The sequence below is a fragment of the Rana temporaria genome, chromosome 11 (genome assembly GCF_905171775.1).
Source record: "Rana temporaria chromosome 11, aRanTem1.1, whole genome shotgun sequence".
Lineage (NCBI taxonomy): Eukaryota > Metazoa > Chordata > Amphibia > Anura > Ranidae > Rana > Rana temporaria.
In genome coordinates this window covers 157413021-157433898 of record NC_053499.1, presented here as the reverse complement: position 1 = coordinate 157433898, position 20878 = coordinate 157413021, and the positions used below count along the sequence as shown (strand labels likewise).

Below are 20878 nucleotides of genomic sequence, written 5' to 3'. Positions count from 1 at the left end.
CAATTTGGTGGTTTGACAGTTTGTGTGAGAGCACAATCAAGGCGACAGTTACATTCCCAGCGGGAATAGAACAGTTTTTTTTATTTGTTATAAACCATTACATTGATGGGATTAGTTCTGGTTTAAAATAGTTTTGAGTCTCAGGTTTCACCATGGAGAATGCCATATAAAAATCATATCACTACCACACTTTCAGCTCACTTATGACCCCCCCCTCAAAAAAAAAAAAAAAAAATTAAGACCAGTTTCAAAACCAGATAATCTTTCAAATCTTCCCTCCAAAAGTGCTAGATGTGAAGTTACCAAACACGATATTTACAATTTTAATATTCTAACTGTATTTACACACAAAAAAAAAAATGCATTTTTTAAAACAAAGTTATACTACAGATGTGTTAATGTAGTGTATAGTTTATCAAAATGTAGTTAATATTCCGTACACCAAAGATTCCCAAGTCAAAATTCAGCAAGCCAAAAAACCCTCAACAGGTACATCCAATAAAATAAGGGGGGAGGGGTATTACAACTACCCCGCTGCCAGTAAAGCTCTGATGAGGCAAGCTGAAGACATAAGCATGCATGCGTTTCCCAGAGCGCCCCCCCCTAAAACAAGGCCACCCCGACTAGGGACCATTTCCTGCAGACTCAGCTCCTCCTCCGGGTATCAGACGGGCAGCTGCTCCTTTCACCCAGGAGCAGAATTAAAAACCGTAAAGAGTTAAAATCCTAATCTGTGTAGGAAATCCAAAAAAAAAAAAAAGGGGATAAAATCAAAAGCTTGATCTGGAGAAGGAGAGAAGTCCTCCCAATCTTCTTCCAATGCGGTCACAGCCCCCCCATTATAGTGTCATTGCAGTCCACCTGTTTCCCAATACTGTCCCATGTGTAGCCGGCGCTAGGTTTGCAGTGCGTTCTCCTCTTTGCTGAACGGCATGACAGATCCCGGCTTCACCCAGGATAAGCCGGAGACGTGGAGGGTCTTATTCTCTTCCGATTTCTTCTAGAAGAAGCAAGAAAAAGGAAGATGAATGATTGCCATCACAGAGCCTAAAAAAAACATTTACAAAGGAAAGTATAGGACAATGATGGCGAACCTCGGCACCCCAGATGTTTTTTGGAACTACATTTCCCATGATGCTCATGCAATCTGTAGGGTCAGGGTTTGACAATTTTTTTTGAAAATCTTTTTTATTTTATTTGCAACAACACATAGACATACAAAACGTACAACACCACAGCCAACATCAGGCATAAAACCCAGCAAGGACCCGCGCAGGGGTGGGTTTGACAAATTTGCTTGGAATCTAGGAGCCAGCTAAAGAAGTTAGGAGCCAGAAAACGCGCCCCGTCCCGACAAACTTGCGTGCAGAAGCGAATACATACGTGAGCAGCGCCCGCATATGTAAACGGTGTTCAAACCACACATGTGAGGTATCGCCGCGATTGGTAGAGCGAGAGCAATAATTCTAGCCCTAGTTCTCCTCTGTAACTCAAAACATGCAACCTGTAGATTTTTTTTTAAACGTCGCCTATGCAGATTTTTAAAGGGTAAAAGTTTGTCGTCATTCCACAAGCGTACGCAATTTTGAAGCGTGACATGTTGGGTATGAATTTACTCGGCGTAACATTATCTTTCATAATATTAAAAAAAAAAAAAAAAAAAGGGATAACTTTACTGTTGTCTTATTTTTTAATTCAAATTTTTTCCCAAAAAAGTGCGCTTAAGACCGCTGCGCAAATACGGCGTGACAGAAAGTATTGCAACAATCGCCATTTCATTCTCTAGGGTGTTAGGATAAAAAATATATATATAATGTTTGGGGGTTCTAATTTGAGGGAAGAAAGTGAAAATAGTGAAAAATTACATTAGAATTGCTGTTTAACTTGTAATGCTCAACTTGTAATACCAACGGCCACCACCAGATGGCGCCAGCTCACAAAAAAGCCCACCTTCCAAGCCAAGTCGCCAGGACACCATTTCTAGTCGCCATGGCGCCCAGGATTTGTCGAGCCCTGTGTAGGGTAGTTGTGCATCATGGGAAATGTAGTTCCAAAACATCTGGGGTGCCAAGGTTCACCATCACTGGTATAGAGATTATATTTTTGTATACGATTTATACTCTTAGCATGTTTTTTTTTTTTTTTTTTACAGTAGACCCAAAACCTCAATTTGTTTTTAAAGCAGAAAGGGGAAGTTGCACTTTACATAGATGGTAAAGCTAATAAAAAAAATTAAAAAAAGTAATCAATGTTCCCTACTGAAACCACCGCCTGTGGAAGAGAGTTCCACATCCTTGCCGCTTATACAGTAAAGAACCCTTTACGCAGTTCAAGGTTAAACCTCTTTTCTTCTAATTTTAGTAAATGGCCACGTGTCTTGGAGGCCTAGGCGTTCCAAGCAGAAATTCTCCTTTTCTTCCTCCCCGCCCCAATCAATCCAGTCACAAGTTCCAGAATACCGCACAACCATACTAGCTCATTATGCCTTTGTCTTACAGGTTGGTTGTGGGTTTTTTTTGGGAGGGGGGGCTTGAATATTAAAGAGTGCCCCTTGAAGTGGGGCTCCCACAGTAATGCAAAGATTAAATGCCATTTTGTTTGCCCAGGGCATCAGTAAAAAGCACATTTACTTCCCCTATCCTTCCACAACAAACACAAATCTACGTGTTTTTTCAGCTCTTTAGCGCCACCCTTTGCCAATGTTGTGTTTCTTAGAATGCGCATTTGTACTTTGGAGTTTTGTCCGATGGACTTGTGTACACACACGATCGGATAATCCGACAACACACATTTGTTGTCAGAAAATTTCAAAGCGTGCTCTTCCACATCTGTTGGCGGAAAATCTGACAATTGTCTGACGGAGCGTACAAACGGTCGGATTTTACGACAACAGCTTGCCATCACACATTTCCCGTCGGAAAATCCGATTGTGTGTACGAGGCTTAAGACTTTATTCAAATCACAGATCAGCCTCTCGGTGCCTACAACCCAAAAAGGGTGAAGATACAAGTATTCAATCCCTCTGATGGACAAATTAGGTGCATACTTTTTGCGCCAGCATTTTTTCTCTGGCGTCATCGTGTACTGCTGGATTCCAAGGAGAAAACCTAAATGGAAAGATATGAAAAAAATTTAAAATAATGTAATCAAATATCACAAAAACTATTTTTTTTTTCAAGTCAGCCGCTGCAAACACTGTAGCTGCACTTACCTTTCCACAGAGCCCGCGACGTCAATCCGTCAAATCTGATTAGGTGCCTGCGCCGCCATTCCAACTAAGGAAAACCAGCAGTGGAGCCTTGTGGCTTCACTGCTGGTTTCCTACTGCACATGCGCGAGTCACGCAACGCTTTGTGAATGACCAGCTCGTCTTCTGGGACACAGAAGGCAACAGGGGAGCTCACCAAAGAGGATGCAACGCTGTGGGCTCTGGTCCGGCTGGATCGGAAGTACACTTGGGTAATTACAAAAAAGGTAAGAGGAAAAAAAAAAAAAAAAAAAACTAAAATATCCAAAAATGAGGTGTTGAGAGGTGGTCTTTTGTTTAAGACAGGGGTGCCCAACCAGTGGCCCCAGGGGCCACACATGGCCCGTGACCTCCTGCTCTGGGATGGAATAAAATAGAATACCGTTATTAAAAAGGTAATTTTAGTACTAAAAAATAACAATGGGCACATCTGTTCTGCAGTGGTTACTGGGCTGCTTTCAAACTGATCTGCAGGAAAAGAGCACCTGTGGGCAGGGGTGGACTGACCATTGGCACTCTCGGGCACTGCCTGAGGGCCCCATGCCACTAGGGGGCCCCATCAAGGTTGCCAGACTCAATAAAACCAGGGGCAGTATGTAAAAATCTGTTTTTTTTTTACATCTGTCCCTGATATGTATGAAACAGACATGCTTTTGATGTGAAAATCCAGAGATTTTAACTGCCCCACCTCTGCACTGCCTCCTGGCGTGGTGGCCATCTGTAAACCCAGGGGCCCCATAATCTTCTATTGCTCGGGGGCCCCATGAGTTGTCAGTCCGCCCCTGGCTGTGGGTTACCTGCACTGAGCCATAGACTTCTATTACCTGTGAGTTTGGTGTGTTGAGAATAGAGTGGGCACTATAGTCTATAGAGCCAAGTGGGCTGCCATCCACCCGCTCCGCTCATTGTGGCACGCCATCGGTTACTAAGTCGCTTAAGCGGCCCTTGCTCTTCAAAAAGGTTGGGCACCCTGGTTTAAGACCACCTCTCAAAAATGGGTGGAACGTTAAGCTTTAGTTCTGAGTTGGTTCCATCACACATCCAACAGTCACAGCGACTTACATTATTGCATAGGGGTCTTCTACCTTCGGCTGATCGAAAAGGTGGCTGTTGCATAGTTTAACACTGTCTACCACTTTACTCTTAAAGAGCTGTACATCCTTTTCATATCTAGAATGACACAAGAAGAAAACATTATAACCTTATCAGGGAATAATCGATACAAAAATTTTCTACAATTACGGTAAACAAAATGACAAGAAAGGAGATAACAGAACACCCAGATGAATATATAAAAAGGAAATGATTCCCGACGGCGGCACTTCCATAAAAAGGATTTTTGGAAGTGCAGCCATCCGAAATCATTTCCACCCCCTCCACCCGCTTTACTTACAGTACCGCAGCTTCTGGATTTAAGGGGCTGGTTGTGTCGATCTTGTAGAAAATTCTTCTTGCGTACATCAACACTTGCCATATGTGATTGTGGTTTCTCCTGGAAAAAAAATAAAGTTTTAGATCTTACAAAGTAGGAAGACAAATTGTTTCAGTAACGCTCGGGGTCTTTAAAAAGAGAACATACCTCCATTTTGCGAACGCTCTTCTCACATCCAACTCTCCTGAAACGGGATCAACGAGAGGATGGAAGACCGGGGTGTCAAACACAAGACGCTAAAAAAAAGGAAACCAGAAGGAAGGAATGAGACGCCAACATACACTGAACACTACACTGTGCAACTTTTAGGTTTTTAAAAGGCAGACCCAAACCAGAGCCAGGATAATCAGGAAGTCCAACCAGAGCGATACGCAGCTTTTTATATTCCGATTTCTCATAAAAGGTGCAAGACTAAGAAAATGAATCCTTCCCACCTACAATCAGAACTAAACCCTCATATCCTGTACAGTCAAGGAGGCCGCCATCTAATAGTTGTTGCTTTTTCTATATTTTTATATTTATTTATTTTTCCACAATATACAAAGAGAAAATTGTTGCTTCCACTTCAATTATGTGTCACTTTGTGTTGGTCTATCACATAAAATCCCAATAAAATAAATTTATGTTTTTGGGTGCAACATGACAAAATGTGGAAAATGTCAGGGGTATGAATACTTTTTCAAGGCACTGTAGTCCTGGGACTTCTGTCAGTGTCTGGTTAAAGTTTGGAGGAGTTTGCATTTTACTCTGTCCTACAAGGCTGCAGGAACCCTGACCCTCTGTGTGGACAGTGCTGATTGGCCCTGTGCCGATAACATACACCCTCCCAAGAAAAAAAAAAAAAAACACACACAAACACGCAAACAACCACAAACAACCACAAACAACCACAAACAACCACAAACAACCACAAACAACCACAAACAACCACAAACAACCACAAACACTGAGCATGTGCAGAGTGCCCCCAAGGCTCAGGTGATGTATTAGGGACTGTGGAAGAAGGGGAGAATCAGAGAAGACAGGACCAAACAGCCTTTTTTTTTTTACACAATGCAGATTAACCCCTTAAGTTCCACAGTGCATATAACAAGCATGCTTTACTGCATATACACACACCAATTTAACTGTTGTGTGTTTAGGAACACTAACTCTCTATAACAGCAAAGCGAGCACTTACCGGACATTCACCATCGGGATAATTATCGGGGATGTATACTGTGAATTTAAATACACCGTCCTGGTACAGTCCATGCCTTATGAATATGACTCCAAACCACACTGGAAATGAAGAGGCAATTATTATTATTATTATTGCACAAGCAGGTCAGGGAGTGACAAAACTACTACAGACAAGCCATTATTTATGTACATCAAGAAAGATACACAGCATAGTAGGAGCGATCAGTGCAATCTCGCCATTCAAGTCATGTCTATTGAGAGGCCCAAAGATGCTTTCATCATATTTAATTTTCTGAAACTGATGTACAAGAAACGTAGAAAGAAAAGGATCGCGTGCCCGCACAGCAGCAGGATCCCGATGCGCTCGTGTCACCTGGACCGATCGGCAAAAGGGGTCTGTGATTGGCCCTCCTGATCACAAGACGGCTGTGTCCAATCACAGCCATCATGTAATGTAAATAGAGAGTCAGTTGCTAGGTGATCGGCTCTCCTCACACAGAAGTTGTCAGTGAGAGGAAAGCAGATCTCTGCAGCCGGCCGGCGATCAGCGAGTACGAGCCGTCTTTTACACACCGATCACCAGCCTAGTGTCCCCACACAATGTCCCCAAAACACCTGTCCCCCACATATGTAACAGTAAAAATCACATGTCCCAATGATCATCTGCACATACAGAGGGAGAGGGAAAGACCCCTCAGGCGGGGCCATGGAAGCACCGAGCGGTGCTCAGCTGATCCCCCACTGCCATCCTCTTCTACCAGCTGTCAATGGATCTCGAGCCCCTCCCTCTGCAGTGCTCAGAGCTGCTGGGATCTGCGCATACATGTCTGTGATCACCTGTGCACATCTGTACACGATCATCTGCGTAACGGATTTTTACCAAAGACATGTAGCAGAATACATTTTGGCTTAAATGTATGATTTTATTGGATTTCTTTTAAAATGGAAATAAAAAAAATAGTTTCTCAAATTTACGCTCTTTTTTCGCTTAGATGGCAAAAAAAAAATACGCACAGTGGAACCTCGGATTGCGAGTAACGCGGTTAAAGTGCGTATCGCAATACAAGCACTGTGTTTAAAGAAAAAGAAACCTTACTCGGTTTGCAAAAGTGTTGCCACGAGCAGGATTCAAGCCAAAGCGGTGTGCAGTACCACGTTTGGCCTGAGGTGGGGGGGGGCGCCGGAGCCGAAAGGAAATACTCCATTCCCGAGGCCCTCTGGCACCCCCCCCCCCCCCGCCCACATGCGGTATTGCATGCCATTGAAGTTAATGCGGAACAAAATTATTTTTGTTTCCATTGACTTCTATAGGGAAACTTGCTTTGATATGCGAGTGCTTTGGATTATGAGCATTCTCCTGAACGGATTATGCTCGTAATCCGAGGTTCCACCATTTTTTTTTTTATTACTATAGCTCGCTCTCCATCTATAGCTCTCCAACACACACACACACACACACACACACACACACACACACTTAGAAAAAGCATGATTATTTTGTTAAAAATTGAAATGTAACATGGCTTACCTAATGCAGAGCGATAGGAAGGCTGCACATAGACCCCAGGGAGCTTCTGCTTCACCACCAGCGTACTGAGAAAATTCCAACAGATTTTTTTTTTATTTGATTTGACTGAATGAAATGACAGAACTAGAAGTAATGTGAAGACAGCAGGAGACTTACAATTCTGCCAGAAGTGAATACTCCAGGTAGAAAGGGCCGTAGGAGGCGTGCGTCCCGTTGGTGGACTGTACGGTGGCGGATGGAGAAATGGGTTTGGTAATGGGGACTGCGTTCTTCGGGATCGTAGGGAGCTGTTTTTTGTTTGAGGAGGAGCGCGGAGGGCTGATTTTTTGGTCTCCGGTTACATTCTTCTCCTCATTATCCGATCTCTGCAAAAACAGAGAGAATTGTTTAATTGGTGGACAAGACAAACTGTTCAACAAAAAGTAAAGGAATGAAATATCTAATGGTGCAAAGAAACCCCACAACTATCAAAGAATATCATCCATTATTCACCCACCCTCCCCCCTCTTTTTTTTTTTTTTTTTTTTATAACATGGTAGCGCGGCACGATTCTGGGATTTTTTTTTTTTTAAAGAAAAAAAAAAAAAAAACACTATTTTTTCTTAGAATGAAGATCACGATTCTCGGCATAACATCTTTCACATTATACAAGAAAAAAAGAACCGAGTTAGACTTACCCGTAACTCCTTTTCTGTGAGTCTTCCAGGACAGCCAATGAGCACTATGTCTCATTGGCTGTCCTGGAAGACGCTTAAGAGAAATTGGGTTAACTAACTTTCAGTGGGGGGGGGGGGGGGATTTCGTCCCCCCCCTGCAGTGCTCTGAGAGGGAAAGAGAACTCCGGCGGGCCATGGAAGCACCGAGTGCCGCTCAGCTAATCCGTGGGATATCTCAGACCCCCTCCCTCTGCAGTGTTTGGAGAGGGAGAGACCCCCTCAGCTGATCCCCCCACTGCCATCCTCTTCTACCAGCTGTCCTCAATGGATCTCCAGCACCCCCCCCCCCCCTCTGCAGTGCTCAGAGCTGCTGGGAAGACCACTCAGGTGGGTCACGGAAGCGCCCAGCGGTGCTATAAGAAGGTATTTAACACAATTTGATTACAGGAACACCTTTGTGAGAATTTTGCAACCACTTTTACTATGTTCACACTGACAGGCGGGAGGGGGGAGGCGGGGTGGATTGTGTTTTCGGAGACCAGCACATAAAATGGCAAGCCCTACCAAAATTAAAACTTTATTTTGGGGGGGGAAACAGTAGTTCTAGGCAGGGCTGGCGCCAGCAGGAGCAGCAGTGCCCCAACCCCCCGGCACCAGCAAGAGCAGCAGTGCCCACCACCTTTTGCTGGCGCCAGCAGGGAGATACAGTGCCCCTCCTCCATTGCTGGTGCCAGAGGGAAGGAGCAGTGCCCCCCACCCCCATTGCTGGTTCCAGAGGGGAGGAGCAGTGCCCCCCCCCCCCTACTGGTGGCGCCAGCGGGGAGGAGCAGTGCCCCCCTACTGCTGGCACCAGCGGGAAGGAGCAGTGCCCCCCCTACTGCTGGCGCCAGCGGGGAGGAGCAGTGCCCCCCCCTACTGCTGGCGCCAGCGGGGAGGAGCAGTGCCCCCCCCCCTAGCCAACGCTGGTGCCAGCGGGGAGGAGCAGTGCCTCCCCTTTTTTGCTGGCGCCAGCAGAAGGAGCAGTGCCCACCCCCTCCCCCTCTTGGCACCAGAGGGAGAAATTATGCCCAACTGTTAGTGTAAGTAGGAGGAATAGTGCCATATCATTGGTGTCGGGGAAAAAAAATTAAAAATAAAATAGTACCCCAAAGAGCCAGATAAAAAAACGCAAGCAAAGGGGCACGTCCAGCTCATGGGCCACAGTTTGCAGACCACTGAACGAAAGCATCAAGCCGAGTGGGTGCTCTACAGACAATACTTTTTATCCTCCTCAGACACTTTGGAATATACGACCACCATTCCTACCTTTCTTACAGATGATGACGACATGTTCCAGAAAGGATGCATCATCTCACCTCCGGACAAAGCGCGTCTCTTCTCGAGGATCAACCTCTGCCGCTGTAACAAAATAAATAAAGGTCTGTGAATTACATTCAATCTGTGCCGGGTCCTTCAGCTACTAGACATCGAAATGAAAACACAGCAATGACAAGCCAGATGGTTGCCATCAGGAAATACTTTTGAATCCATGTAAATGGGGTGTGGGAAAATGCCCGCATGAAGCAGGGTACCCCGTTGATTAAACCCCTTACCCATTTGCCACGGAAAAGCGAAACAAGACACAGCCATGTATGAAAGACATTACCATGAGAGTCTTATCCCCACAGTGCAGCACTATGCAGGAATGGCACAGCAAGTATGAACAAAAGGAACATTATTCAGGATTTCTCAATGCGAGTCATCGCGTGCCAGGCCAAAGGGTGAGATTTGGGCAGACACTGAACCATCTATTCTAACCGAGTGCAGCAGGCAGAGGGCATTCACAGCCTAGACAAATGCCCGTCTCTATAATTTACAATGAATTCAATACATAAAATGTTGTCTTTCGGTCTTCAACAAGCAAACTGAATGATCATTTGACCAGTTTGGTCAACTGCTATAGCTGCCGAACTACACATCCCAGCAGGAGCCTGCAGCAGTCCCTCTCAAACTTTTTGACCTAGAGCAGTTGTGTCCAAACTGTGGCCCTAGGACCAGATGTGGCCCTCTGTGTGGCTTTATCTGGCCCTTGGGCCACCACTCTTCCCCAAAGATGGGGGGCCACCACTCTTCCCCAAAGACGACCAAAGATGGGCGCCACCACTCTTCCCCCCCCCCAAAGACAACCAAAGATGGGCGCCACCACTCTTCCCCCCCCCCCCAAAGACGACCAAAGATGGGCGCCACCACTCTTCCCCCCCCCCCAAAGACGACCAAAGATGGGCGCCACCACTCTTCCCCCCCCCCAAAGACGACCAAAGATGGGCGCCACCACTCCCCCCCCCCCCCCCCAAAGACGACCAAAGATGGGCGGCCACCACTCTTCCCCCCCCCAAAGACGACCAAACATGGGCGCCACCACTCTCCCCCCCCCCCCCCAAAGACGGGGGGGGCCACCACTCTTCCCCAAAGACGACCAAACATGGGCGGCCACCACTCTTCCCCCCCCCAAGACGACCAAACATGGGCGCCACCACTCTCCCCCCCCCCCAAAGACGGGGGGCCACCACTCTTCCCCCAAAGACGACCAAACATGGGCGGCCACCACTCTTCCCCCAAAGACGACCAAACATGGGCGGCCACCACTCTTCCCCCCAAAGACGACCAAACATGGGCGGCCACCACTCTTCCCCCCAAAGACGACCAAACATGGGTGGCCACCACTCTTCCCCCCAAAGACGACCAAACATGGGCGGCCACCACTCTTCCCCCCAAAGACGACCAAACATGGGCGGCCACCACTCTTCCCCCCAAAGACGACCAAACATGGGCGGCCACCACTCTTCCCCCCAAAGACGACCAAACATGGGCGGCCACCACTCTTCCCCCAAAGACGACCAAACATGGGGGCCACTACTCTTCCCCCAAAGACGACCAAACATGGGCGGCCACCACTCTTCCCCAAAGACGACCAAAGATGGGGGGGCCACCATAGGATGCATTAAGGTGAAAAAACATTTACCTTTACACCACCATTTCCACCACATTGCAAATGTGAAAAGAACACACCCGACAATCGCACAGCAAAAAAGCTTCTGCTGTGCAAATTCCTTTTATGTAAAAAAGTACAAAACATTGTGCTTTATAAGCAAGAACGTTGTAAAGAACAGCTGACGGTATAGATCTATAACCAGCACTGAACACACACGGGGCGGGACGGAGTGTAGAATGGGAGTCGGAGTCGTGCCCCACGGGGAGTGTCAGTCGGCTGCCAGGAATGCAGCAGAATTCTTTCTGAAGGCAGGAAGTCCCAGCGAGCCAAAAATGAGCAGAAAACTCAAATATCCAATAAAACCACAAAGACAAATCAAAGACTAATGAGTAACCCAGCTGCAGAATACTAAAACAAAAAAAACAAAAAAAAAAGTGTATGCAAAACCAACAAAAAATTTCTCATTTGCTCCCTTTTGACCCAATAAACATACAGTCGAAAATATTTAGTCACATCTGTCAAGAACAAATACCCGTTGATCCTGCCAGAACTCTAGAAAGCTGATAACTTCCTGTTGTCTCTGCGACACGTATCAGTTAGCACAGTGTTTCTCAACTCCAGTCCTCAAGGCACACCAACAGGTCATGTTTTCAGGCTTTCCATTATTTTGCACAGGTGATTTCAGTTTCACTGCCTTAGTCAGGGGTGTCAAACTGGTGGCCCTCCAGCTGTTCCGAAACTACAAGTCCCATCATGCTTCTGCCTGTGGGAGTCATGCTTGTAACTGTTAGCCTTGCAATGCCTCATGGGACTTGTAGTTTTGCAACAGCTGGAGGGCCGCCAGTTTGACACCCCTGGAATTACCACAGCAGTTTCATCTGAGGGAAATCCTGAAAACATGACCTGTTGGTGCGCCCTGAGGACTGGAGTTGAGAAACACTAAGTTAGCATTATAATGCACATTTTAGTGCATCATTTCCTTTTTTTTTTTTTTTTTTTTTTTTTAAAGCGGTTGTAAACCAGCATAACTTTTTTTTTTTTACACCTGCAAGGCAAAAGCCATAATGAGCTAGTATGCACCCCTGCCATAGGGGGTTATCTGAGGCGGGGGGGGGGTGCTGAGAGAGCCACCAGGGGACCCCAGAAAACACAGTTTGGGGCCACTCCGTGCAAAACGAGCTCCACAGTGGAGGAAAGTATGACAATAATAATATTATTATTATTATTATTATTATTAATAATTTGAGCCTATAGTATCACTTTAAATCCTGTGACACTGGAGTGGGGAACAAGGATGAGTCCCGCTGTCAATAGACACAGCAGCAGACTCGGGAGCGAGCCCACACAGGTGCCCCCCCCATGAACAGCTGCACCAGGTTTTGCACTTTCCAGTTTTAGTAAATCAACCCCTTTAAGTGATTAAAGCTGCCGGGTGAATTCCGGAGGGGTCTCCACTCTCCGGGGCTCCTGAATTCTATAGCAATCCCTGTCAGGCTTGGTTACAGACGGACTATCAGGGACTCGGCTGTCACAGTCCATGAGATCAGATCACCAACACACAGAACACGACTGTCACAACCGACACATGTGGATTTAATGTTCCCCGGCAGCTGGAATTCCATGAAGAAATTAAAGGACAGATCCCTCCCAAATGAGTCACCCCCCCCCCCTCACCCGCAGGGATCAGCTCCCAACCCCGGGCACATACCTGCAGAGAGGCTGGCAGACAGGCATACCGATATCACGTTACAGAACAGGTTGTGCCAGACGCTGCAGTAAAGTGAAGTCACTTTGCAGCGGCTATTAAACTGGAAGCGTTGCAGGCGGAAAGAGGGGGGGGGGGGATTGGGGGGGGTAATGAAATAATCCCTGGTGCTGCTACCGGAGAATTGCAGCCGGCTCTCCCAGTGCTGATTAATAAGTAATGAAAACTCCCGAAAGAAAGGAGACAAAAAACATTGGAAGCTTCAGAAGCTACATTAAATAAAACCACATGTGGGGGATGGGTGAGGGATCTACTGCAAAAGGAGGCATTAGATCCCACATTTAATAGATCTTCCCAGGATTAGGAGAACTAGGCCCAAAAAGGTAAAGGGGAACTCTGCTGGCATAACTCCTATACAAACCTTTCCATGGGAAAAAAGACAAAAAACAAAAAACTTTTGGGATTGGGTGACCAGACGTCCCCGATTTGCCGTCACGTGTCCACATTACGTGGTCTCCCTAGTCCCTCCCCTCTTGGTGGGTGAAGACTTAATTGTGGGAGGTAAGGTCATGGATTATTTGCCCCCCTGAGTTGTCCCGGTGGCCCCACACTAATGACCCAGAGCAAGGTCGGCGCAAGGCCATACACCTTTAAACCCCTCCTACTGTTAAACGCAATTTGGCAAAACCCAACATTTGGGGCAGCATGCTTCACATGCCTCCATTATGCCCACCCCCTGGTGCGCCCCATCCAACCACCAATAAAAGTGGACGTGGTCAGTAAGGGCATCACGGCCAGCGGGAACAATGCCCGCCCCTTACACTAGTGGCCAGCAGGAAAACACCCCCCTTACACCGGTGGCCAAGCGGGAAGAACGCCCCCCTTTACACCCGTGGCCAGCCGGGAAGAACGCCCCCCTTACACCCGTGGCCAGCCGGGAAGAACGCCCCCCCTTACACCCGTGGCCAGCCGGGAAGAACGCCCCCCCTTACACCCGTGGCAAGCCGGGAAGAACGCCCCCCCTTACACCCGTGAAGTACGCCCCCCCCCTTACACCCGTGGCCAACCGGGAAGAACGCCCCCCCCCCTAACACCCGTGGCCACCCGGGAAGAACGCCCCCCCTAACACCCGTGGCCAGCCGGGAAGAACGCCCCCCCTAACACCCGTGGCCAGCCGGGAAGAACGCCCCCCCTAACACCCGTGGCCAGCCAGGAAGAACGCCCCCCCTAACACCCGTGGCCAGCCGGGAAGAACGCCCCCCCTTACACCCGTGGCCAGCCGGGAAGAACGCCCCCCCTTACACCCGTGGCCAGCCGGGAAGAACGCCCCCCCTTACACCCGTGGCCAGCCGGGAACAACGCCCCCCCTAACACCCGTGGCCAGCCGGGAAGAACGCCCCCCCTTACACCCGTGGCCAGCCGGGAAGAACGCCCCCCCTTACACCCGTGGCCAGCCGGGAACAACGCCCCCCCTAACACCCGTGGCCAGCCGGGAAGAACGCCCCTCTTCCAGACAGCCAAAAAGATCATTGGTGTCATTCCGCTCTTTCTAGTGGCTTCGGCCCCAGAACCACGCACGCACGGTCAGATGGGAGGTCAATCAGCCACACATTCCTACCAACCTCTGGAGGAATCCCGATGACAACAAGTGTACAAGACGCTCATTTAGTAGCCATCTCAGGCATCCAAACATCAGCTAATCACAGCATAATATGCAATTATAACATCTGCCGGCACACCTAGCATGACAGATCAGCATTACACAGAGGCGACGCATCCCACAGAACTATGACAGATCAGGAATAGGAATCTTTGTAGGCATCAGTGGGAGTAAACCATGTGCCATCTTTGGTAGGGGGGGGGGGGAGAATAATGCTCCATTACTGGTGTTTGTGGCAGGAATTATGCCCCATTGTTGGTGTCCGTGGCCAGGGACATAAACAATGCCCCAAGGGCCGAATAAAGGCAAGCAAAGGGCCGCAGTGCCCAATGATCTAGGGCAGGGATATGCAATTAACGGACCTCCAGCTGTTGCAGAACTACAAGTCCCATGAGGCACAGCAAGACTGACAGCCACAAGCCTGACACCCAGAGGCATGATGGGAGTTGTAGTTTTGCAACAGCTGGAGGTCCGCCAATTGCTTATCCCTGATCTAGGGCGATCAAAGGGTTAAAGGTGTACAGCTCATTTCTCCTCCAATGACAGATCTCTCCCCTCCCCCTGTATCGTTTTATCAACACCGAGCTCTGGGCTGTGATTGGACACAGCTGATCGGTAGGTCCTGGCAGCGAATCATTGGCCCGGAACTTGCCGACAGGCTCCTGCAGTGTACAATCACAACGGGTGCCAGGCAAGGGGGGTGCGCGGGTACGTCGCTTTACTGCCTACAATGGCTGCTCGCCTGCAGTACATTGTGGGTGGCAAGTGGTTAAGGGAATTCCTTGGCACCCCCCCCCCCCAGGTCCGTGGGGACACCCAATGAAGGAGGAGGACCAAAGAGTGTTGGCAGGGGACCCCAAAAGAGGAGGATCAAGGCTGCTCTGTGCAAAACAATTACCGTATTTATCGGCGTATACCGCACACTTTTTTGCCCTGAAAATCAGGGCAAAATCGTGGGTGCGCGATATACGCCGATAGCTGCACCGAGATATACCGAGCGCAGTACACTCGTGTATAGTCGGGCAGTCTCGGCTCCTCTCGCGCTCACGTCCTGGACGTACAGGGCGCGAGAGTAGCCGAGCCTGCCCGACTATACACGAGTGTACTGCGCTCGGTATATGCCGGCGCAGTATTCAAACTCGGCGCGGGAAAGCGGGGATCGAGCAGGGAGGATGCCGCAGAAGGACGCCGGGCCCGACGAAGAGGACACCCGAAGCCGCAGATGGACGCCGGACCCGACGAGGCCGCCACGCAAGACACCAAAACTGTAAGTACGAAAATCTTTTTTCCACAGGAATGTGGGTCCACTTTAGGGGTGCGCGCTATACGCCGGAGCGCGCAATACCCCGATAAATACGGTACACAGAGCAGGCAAGTATAGCCAAAGAAATGCCGATCTAGGTGAGTGACCGACTCATGTGGTGAACTGAAACCCAGGCGGCCACACGCCTCGGCCCGGCCGGACTCCTATCTTTAGTGAAGAATCATCACAGGTATGACAGGAATGTAAAAAAAGTAAACAAAAAAAAAAAAAAAGGTAACGCGTTTCGCACTAAAGTCAGCACTTACTCAAACCTACCTTGAGAAAGCACTGGCTTAAGTGCGAAACGCGTTGCCTTTTATGTTCCTGTCATACCTGTGATGCGATTTTAATGCTTCACTAAAGATACCAAGGAGTGCAACAATATTCCGGATGTTACTGATGACATGTTTGTGATTTAAATAAGAATAATAAAAAATAAAGAAAATAAAGAAAAAAAAAAAAATCAGCAAAATGACGGCAGGCCCTGGACGATGTAGAAACGTGTCAGCAGCGTTCTTGGGATTGCATAGCCGTGTCCCCATTGGGGATATTTCCCCCTACTTCCTGTCGCAGGGACCACCTGTGAGCCGATAAGACAGAACACACATTGTGAACAGACGCCGTGTATTGATCTAGTTGTTAGACAAATCTGGATTGTAGTTGATGGTGTGAAGAGTCCAAGGGTCGCCCCTTGTGGGCGTGTCCTTCTTACGCTGGACATGCAAACCCGTCAACAAGGCCCAACCCCTCCCATCAGTGGCAGACGTGGTGCGAAAGGGAAATGGTCCAACTTTATTAGCAATCAAGGTGATCAAACCAGACAGTGTTGTAGGGCAGGGATCTGCAAGTAGCGGACATCCGGCTGTTGCAAAAACTACAAGTCCCATCATGCCTCTGCCTCTGGGTGTCATGCTTGTGGCTGTCAGAGTCTTGCTATGCCTCATGGGACTTGTAGTTCTTCAACAGCTGGAGGTTTCCTCTAATTTCATATCCCTGTTGTATGACAAGCCACAGGATAGAGCGAGTACTGAGCCACAAGACCCAGCATGCCCGACATCCAATCCTAGTACATTCCTTCACCACCAATGGGATTCTTCAAAGGCTACAAATAAATCACCGGAACATCTGCTGCTGAAGACACAGGAATGGGGGGGGACGGGACACACAGGAATGGGGGGGGGACGGGACACACAGGAATGGGGGGGGACGGGACACACAGGAATGGGGGGGGGGGCGGGACACACAGGAATGGGGGGGGGACGGGACACACAGGAATGGGGGGGGACGGGACACACAGGAATGGGGGGGGGGCACTGAAAGGAAGGGCAGCCATGGCATAACAGGAAGGGAAGGGGAGCACAAGTGGTGGGGGGGTTATGGGTAAAGTGATAGGACGCCTCTACTTGACCCCCCCCCCACACCCAGGGGCCCCTCTAGTTATGCAACAGCCATTCATGGGGAACAACCACACACAGGGGGTCCCTCACACCCCCCCCCTTCTTGGTGAGACCCACCCTCTCTAGGTACGCTTAACCCCCCCCCCCCCCACACACACACATCCAGGGTGGTCCCTCTAGCTACGCGACAACCACACACATGGGCTCCATCGGGGGGGGCACCCCACACACCTCCCCCCCTCTAGGTAGCACCCGCACACAGGGGCCCCCCCTAGCTACGCGACACCCCGTCCCCCCCTTCCACACCCAGGGGGTCCCTCTAGCTACGCGACAACCACACAGAGGGGCCCCCATCCAGGTGGCACCCATACACAGAGGGGCACCGTCCGGGTGGCACCCATCCCCCTCCTCTAGGTGGCACCCACACCCTCTCCTCTAGGTGGCACCCACACAGAAGGCCCCCCCTCTAGCTACGTGACACCCTTCCCCACACACCCAGGGGGGTCCCTCCAGCTATGCAACCACACAGAGGGGCCCCATCCAGGTGGCACTACCCCACACACAGAGGGGCCCCAGCCAGGTGGCATCACCCCTCCTCCAGGTGGCACCCCACACACAGAGGGGCCCCATCCAGGTGGCACCACCCCTCCTCTAGGTGGCACCAACACACAAGGCCCCCTCCAGCTACGTGACACCCTCCCCCACACACCCAGGGGGGTCCCTCTAGCTACACAACAACCACACAGGGGGGGGGGGGCTTAAAGTGGCACCTCACACACAGGGGCCCTTTAAACGTGTCACGTGGTGGGATGCAGATCACGTGACACACTCCGGGTCTCTCTCGGGTCCGCTGTATAAGGTCGGTGAGTGAACCTGCCGCCTGACACACTGAGCTCTCCGCTCCTGTCAATCAACCGCACCGCCCGTTCCCATTGGCCGAGACGCTGGGCGGAGGGGCGGAGGGGCGTGTCGCGGCCTGCGATTGGCTGCCCAGTGACAGCGATGCCAGGCCGGGGAGAGGCGCTGGTCTCGGCTGGTTGTGGGGCCCGCCCGGAGCTCCGACCGACACCAACCTTACCTCCGCTATCTCATGTCCTCCGCCGGAGAGAAGGGCCTCTTCCCCAGTCACACCGCTGCCCTGTGCCGCTCTATCCGCTCCTGCAGCCCGTCATGTCAGCGGCTTCCCTCTACCATCAACAGCGCCAGCCGCTTCCGCCCCTAGCAACGGATATCCTCCCCGCCCGTCACTACGGAGACCGCCCGCTCACTTCCATTGGCCCGTCGGTTTGTCAGTCTGAGTGGGAGAGGGGAGGGGAACGTAGAGGGAAGCCAGCCCCTCTAAGCGTGAGGAGAGGCCAGCGCTCATTGGTGGACGTGAAAAGAGATCAGCGCTCATTGGTGGACGTGAAAAGAGATCAGCGCTCATTGGTGGACATGAATAGAGATCAGCGCTCATTGGTGGACATGAATAGAGATCAGCGCTCATTGGTGGACATGAAAAGAGATTAGCGCTCATTGGTGGACGTGAAGAGAGATCAGCGCTCATTGGTGGACATGAATAGAGATCAGCGCTCATTGGTGGACATGAAAAGAGATTAGCGCTCATTGGTGGACGTGAAGAGAGATCAGCGCTCATTGGTGGACATGAATAGAGATCAGCGCTCATTGGTGGACGTGAATAGAGATCAGCGCTCATTGGTGGACATGAATAGAGATCAGCGCTCATTGGTGGACGTGAATAGAGATCAGCGCTCATTGGTGGACATGATTAGAGATCAGCGCTCATTGGTGGACATTAATAGAGATCAGCGCTCATTGGTGGACACGAAAAGAGATCAGCGCTCATTGGTGGACGTGAGGGGAAATTTTAGTGGTTAGCGAGTGGAGGGAGGAGCTTAGCGAGTCTGGTGAGATGATTGGCAGCAAGGGAGGAGTCTTTTTGCGTGCCCTCCTATTGGGTGGAGAATGTGGGAGGGGTTTAGGCTTTCCTGTTGAATTGAGTGACAGTGTGGGAGGCGCTTGCTTATCCCTGATAGTGGGAGGAGTCAGAATACTAGCAAATGGTGGGAGGGGTTTAAACTTTCATGTTGAATTGAGTGACAGTGTGGGAGGTGCCTGCCTAACCCTAAATGGGAGGAGTTATAATGTTTATCCACATGGTGGGAGGAGTTGAGGCTTTCTTGCTGAATTGAGTGACAGTGTGGGAGGCGCTTGCTTATCCCTGGTAGTGGGAGGAGTCAGAATACAGACATGGTGGGAGGAGTTTAGGATTTCCTACTGAATTCAGTGACAGTGTGGGAGGTGCCTACTTATCCCTGATAATAGGAGGAGTCAGAATATGAGCAACCTGGTGGGAGAGGTTTAGACTTTCATGTTGAATTGAGTGACAATGTGGGAGGTGCCTGCCTAACCCTGAGTGGGAGGAGTCAGAATGTTTGGCCACATGGTGGGAGGAGCTTAGGCTTTCCTGCTGAATAGAGTGACAGTGTGGGAGGCGCTTGCTTATCCCTGAGAGGGAGGAGTCAAAATACTAGCAACCTGGTGGGAGGAGTTTAGGCTTTCCTGTTGAATTGAGAGACCACATGGGCCGGTGTCTGCTCACCCCTGAGTGGGAGGAGTCAGAATGTTTTAGCGGCATGGTGGGAGGAGTTTAGGATGTCCTGCTGAATTGAGCGACAGTGTGGGAGGTGCCTGTTTAACCCTGATAGTGGGAGGAGTCAGAATACAAGCAACATGGTGGGAGGAGTTTTGGATTTCCTATTGAATTGTCTAACAGGTGTGGGAGGCTCCTGGTTATCCCTGATAGTGGGAGGAGTCAGAATGTCTTGACCATATGGTGGGAGGAGTTTAGCATGTCTTGCTGAATTGATTGACAATGTGGGAACTGTCTGCGTATCCCCGAGTGGGAGGAGTCAGAATGTTTGGCAGCATGGTGGGAGGAGTTTAGGCTTTCCTGATTAATTGAGTGACAGTGTGGGAGGTGCCTGCTTATCCTCGAGAGGGTGGAGTCAGAATGTTCGGAAGCATGGTGGGAGGAGTTTAGACTTTCAACTCTTCTGGGAAGGCCGTCCACAAGGTTTAGGAGTGTCTATGGGAATGTTTGACCATTCTGGGTCTGGGGAGGGGGGATTATGTTGTGGGGGGAGGGAGTATTATGGTGAGGGGTTGTTTTTCAGGGGTTGGGCTTGGCTCCTTAGTTCCAGTGAAGGGAAGTCTTAGGGCGTCACCATACCAAGACATTTTGGACAATTTCATGCTCCCAACTTTGTGGGAACAGTTTGGGGACGGCCCCTTCCTGTTCCAACATGACTGCGCACCAGTGCACAAAGCAAGGTCCATAAAGACATGGAGGAGCGAGTTTGGGGTGGAGGAACTTAACTGACCTGCACAGAGTCCTGACCTCAACCTGATAGACCACCTTTGGGATGAATTAGAGTGGAGACTGCCTTCTCATCCAACATCAGTGCCTGACCTCACAAATGCTCTTCTGGAAGAATGGTCAAACATTCCCATAGACACCCTCCTAAACCTTGTGGACAGCCTTCCCAGAAGAGTTGAAGGTGTTATAGCCGCAAAGGGTGGGCCAACCCAATATTTAACCCTACGGACTAAGACTGGGATGCCATTAAAGTTCATGTGTGTGTGTGTGTAAAGGCATCCCAATACTTTTGGTAATACTGTGTCCCAGTCCACCGATGATAGCAAATCACAGCTGATCACAGGGTTGGAGGAGATGTAGAGGCCGGTCCGCTCCCAAGCTCACATCACTTCCACCCTATACCCACGGGGGGGGGGGG

At 49.8% G+C, this 20878-nt stretch overlaps 1 protein-coding gene across 2 annotated transcripts; it reads right to left on the bottom strand.

Moving 5' to 3' along the window:
- Positions 1 to 88: 88 nt before the first annotated feature.
- On the bottom strand, positions 89 to 18375 carry LOC120917913 (AKT interacting protein). 2 transcript variants are annotated; one of them, XM_040329515.1, is made up of 10 exons: positions 18160 to 18375; positions 9351 to 9443; positions 7546 to 7754; positions 7390 to 7454; positions 5860 to 5960; positions 4827 to 4915; positions 4641 to 4739; positions 4310 to 4417; positions 3047 to 3107; positions 89 to 1000 (listed from the first exon to the last, which is right to left on the bottom strand). In XM_040329515.1, exons 2-10 carry the CDS (start codon positions 9393 to 9395, stop codon positions 896 to 898), a joined length of 882 nt encoding a protein of 293 aa, XP_040185449.1. In that variant the 5' UTR covers positions 9396 to 9443; positions 18160 to 18375; the 3' UTR covers positions 89 to 895. The 2 variants fall into 2 exon arrangements, with proteins under 2 accessions (XP_040185449.1, XP_040185450.1); XM_040329516.1 differs by lacking the exon at positions 18160 to 18375 and adding an exon at positions 12725 to 12748.
- Positions 18376 to 20878: the final 2503 nt, after the last annotated feature.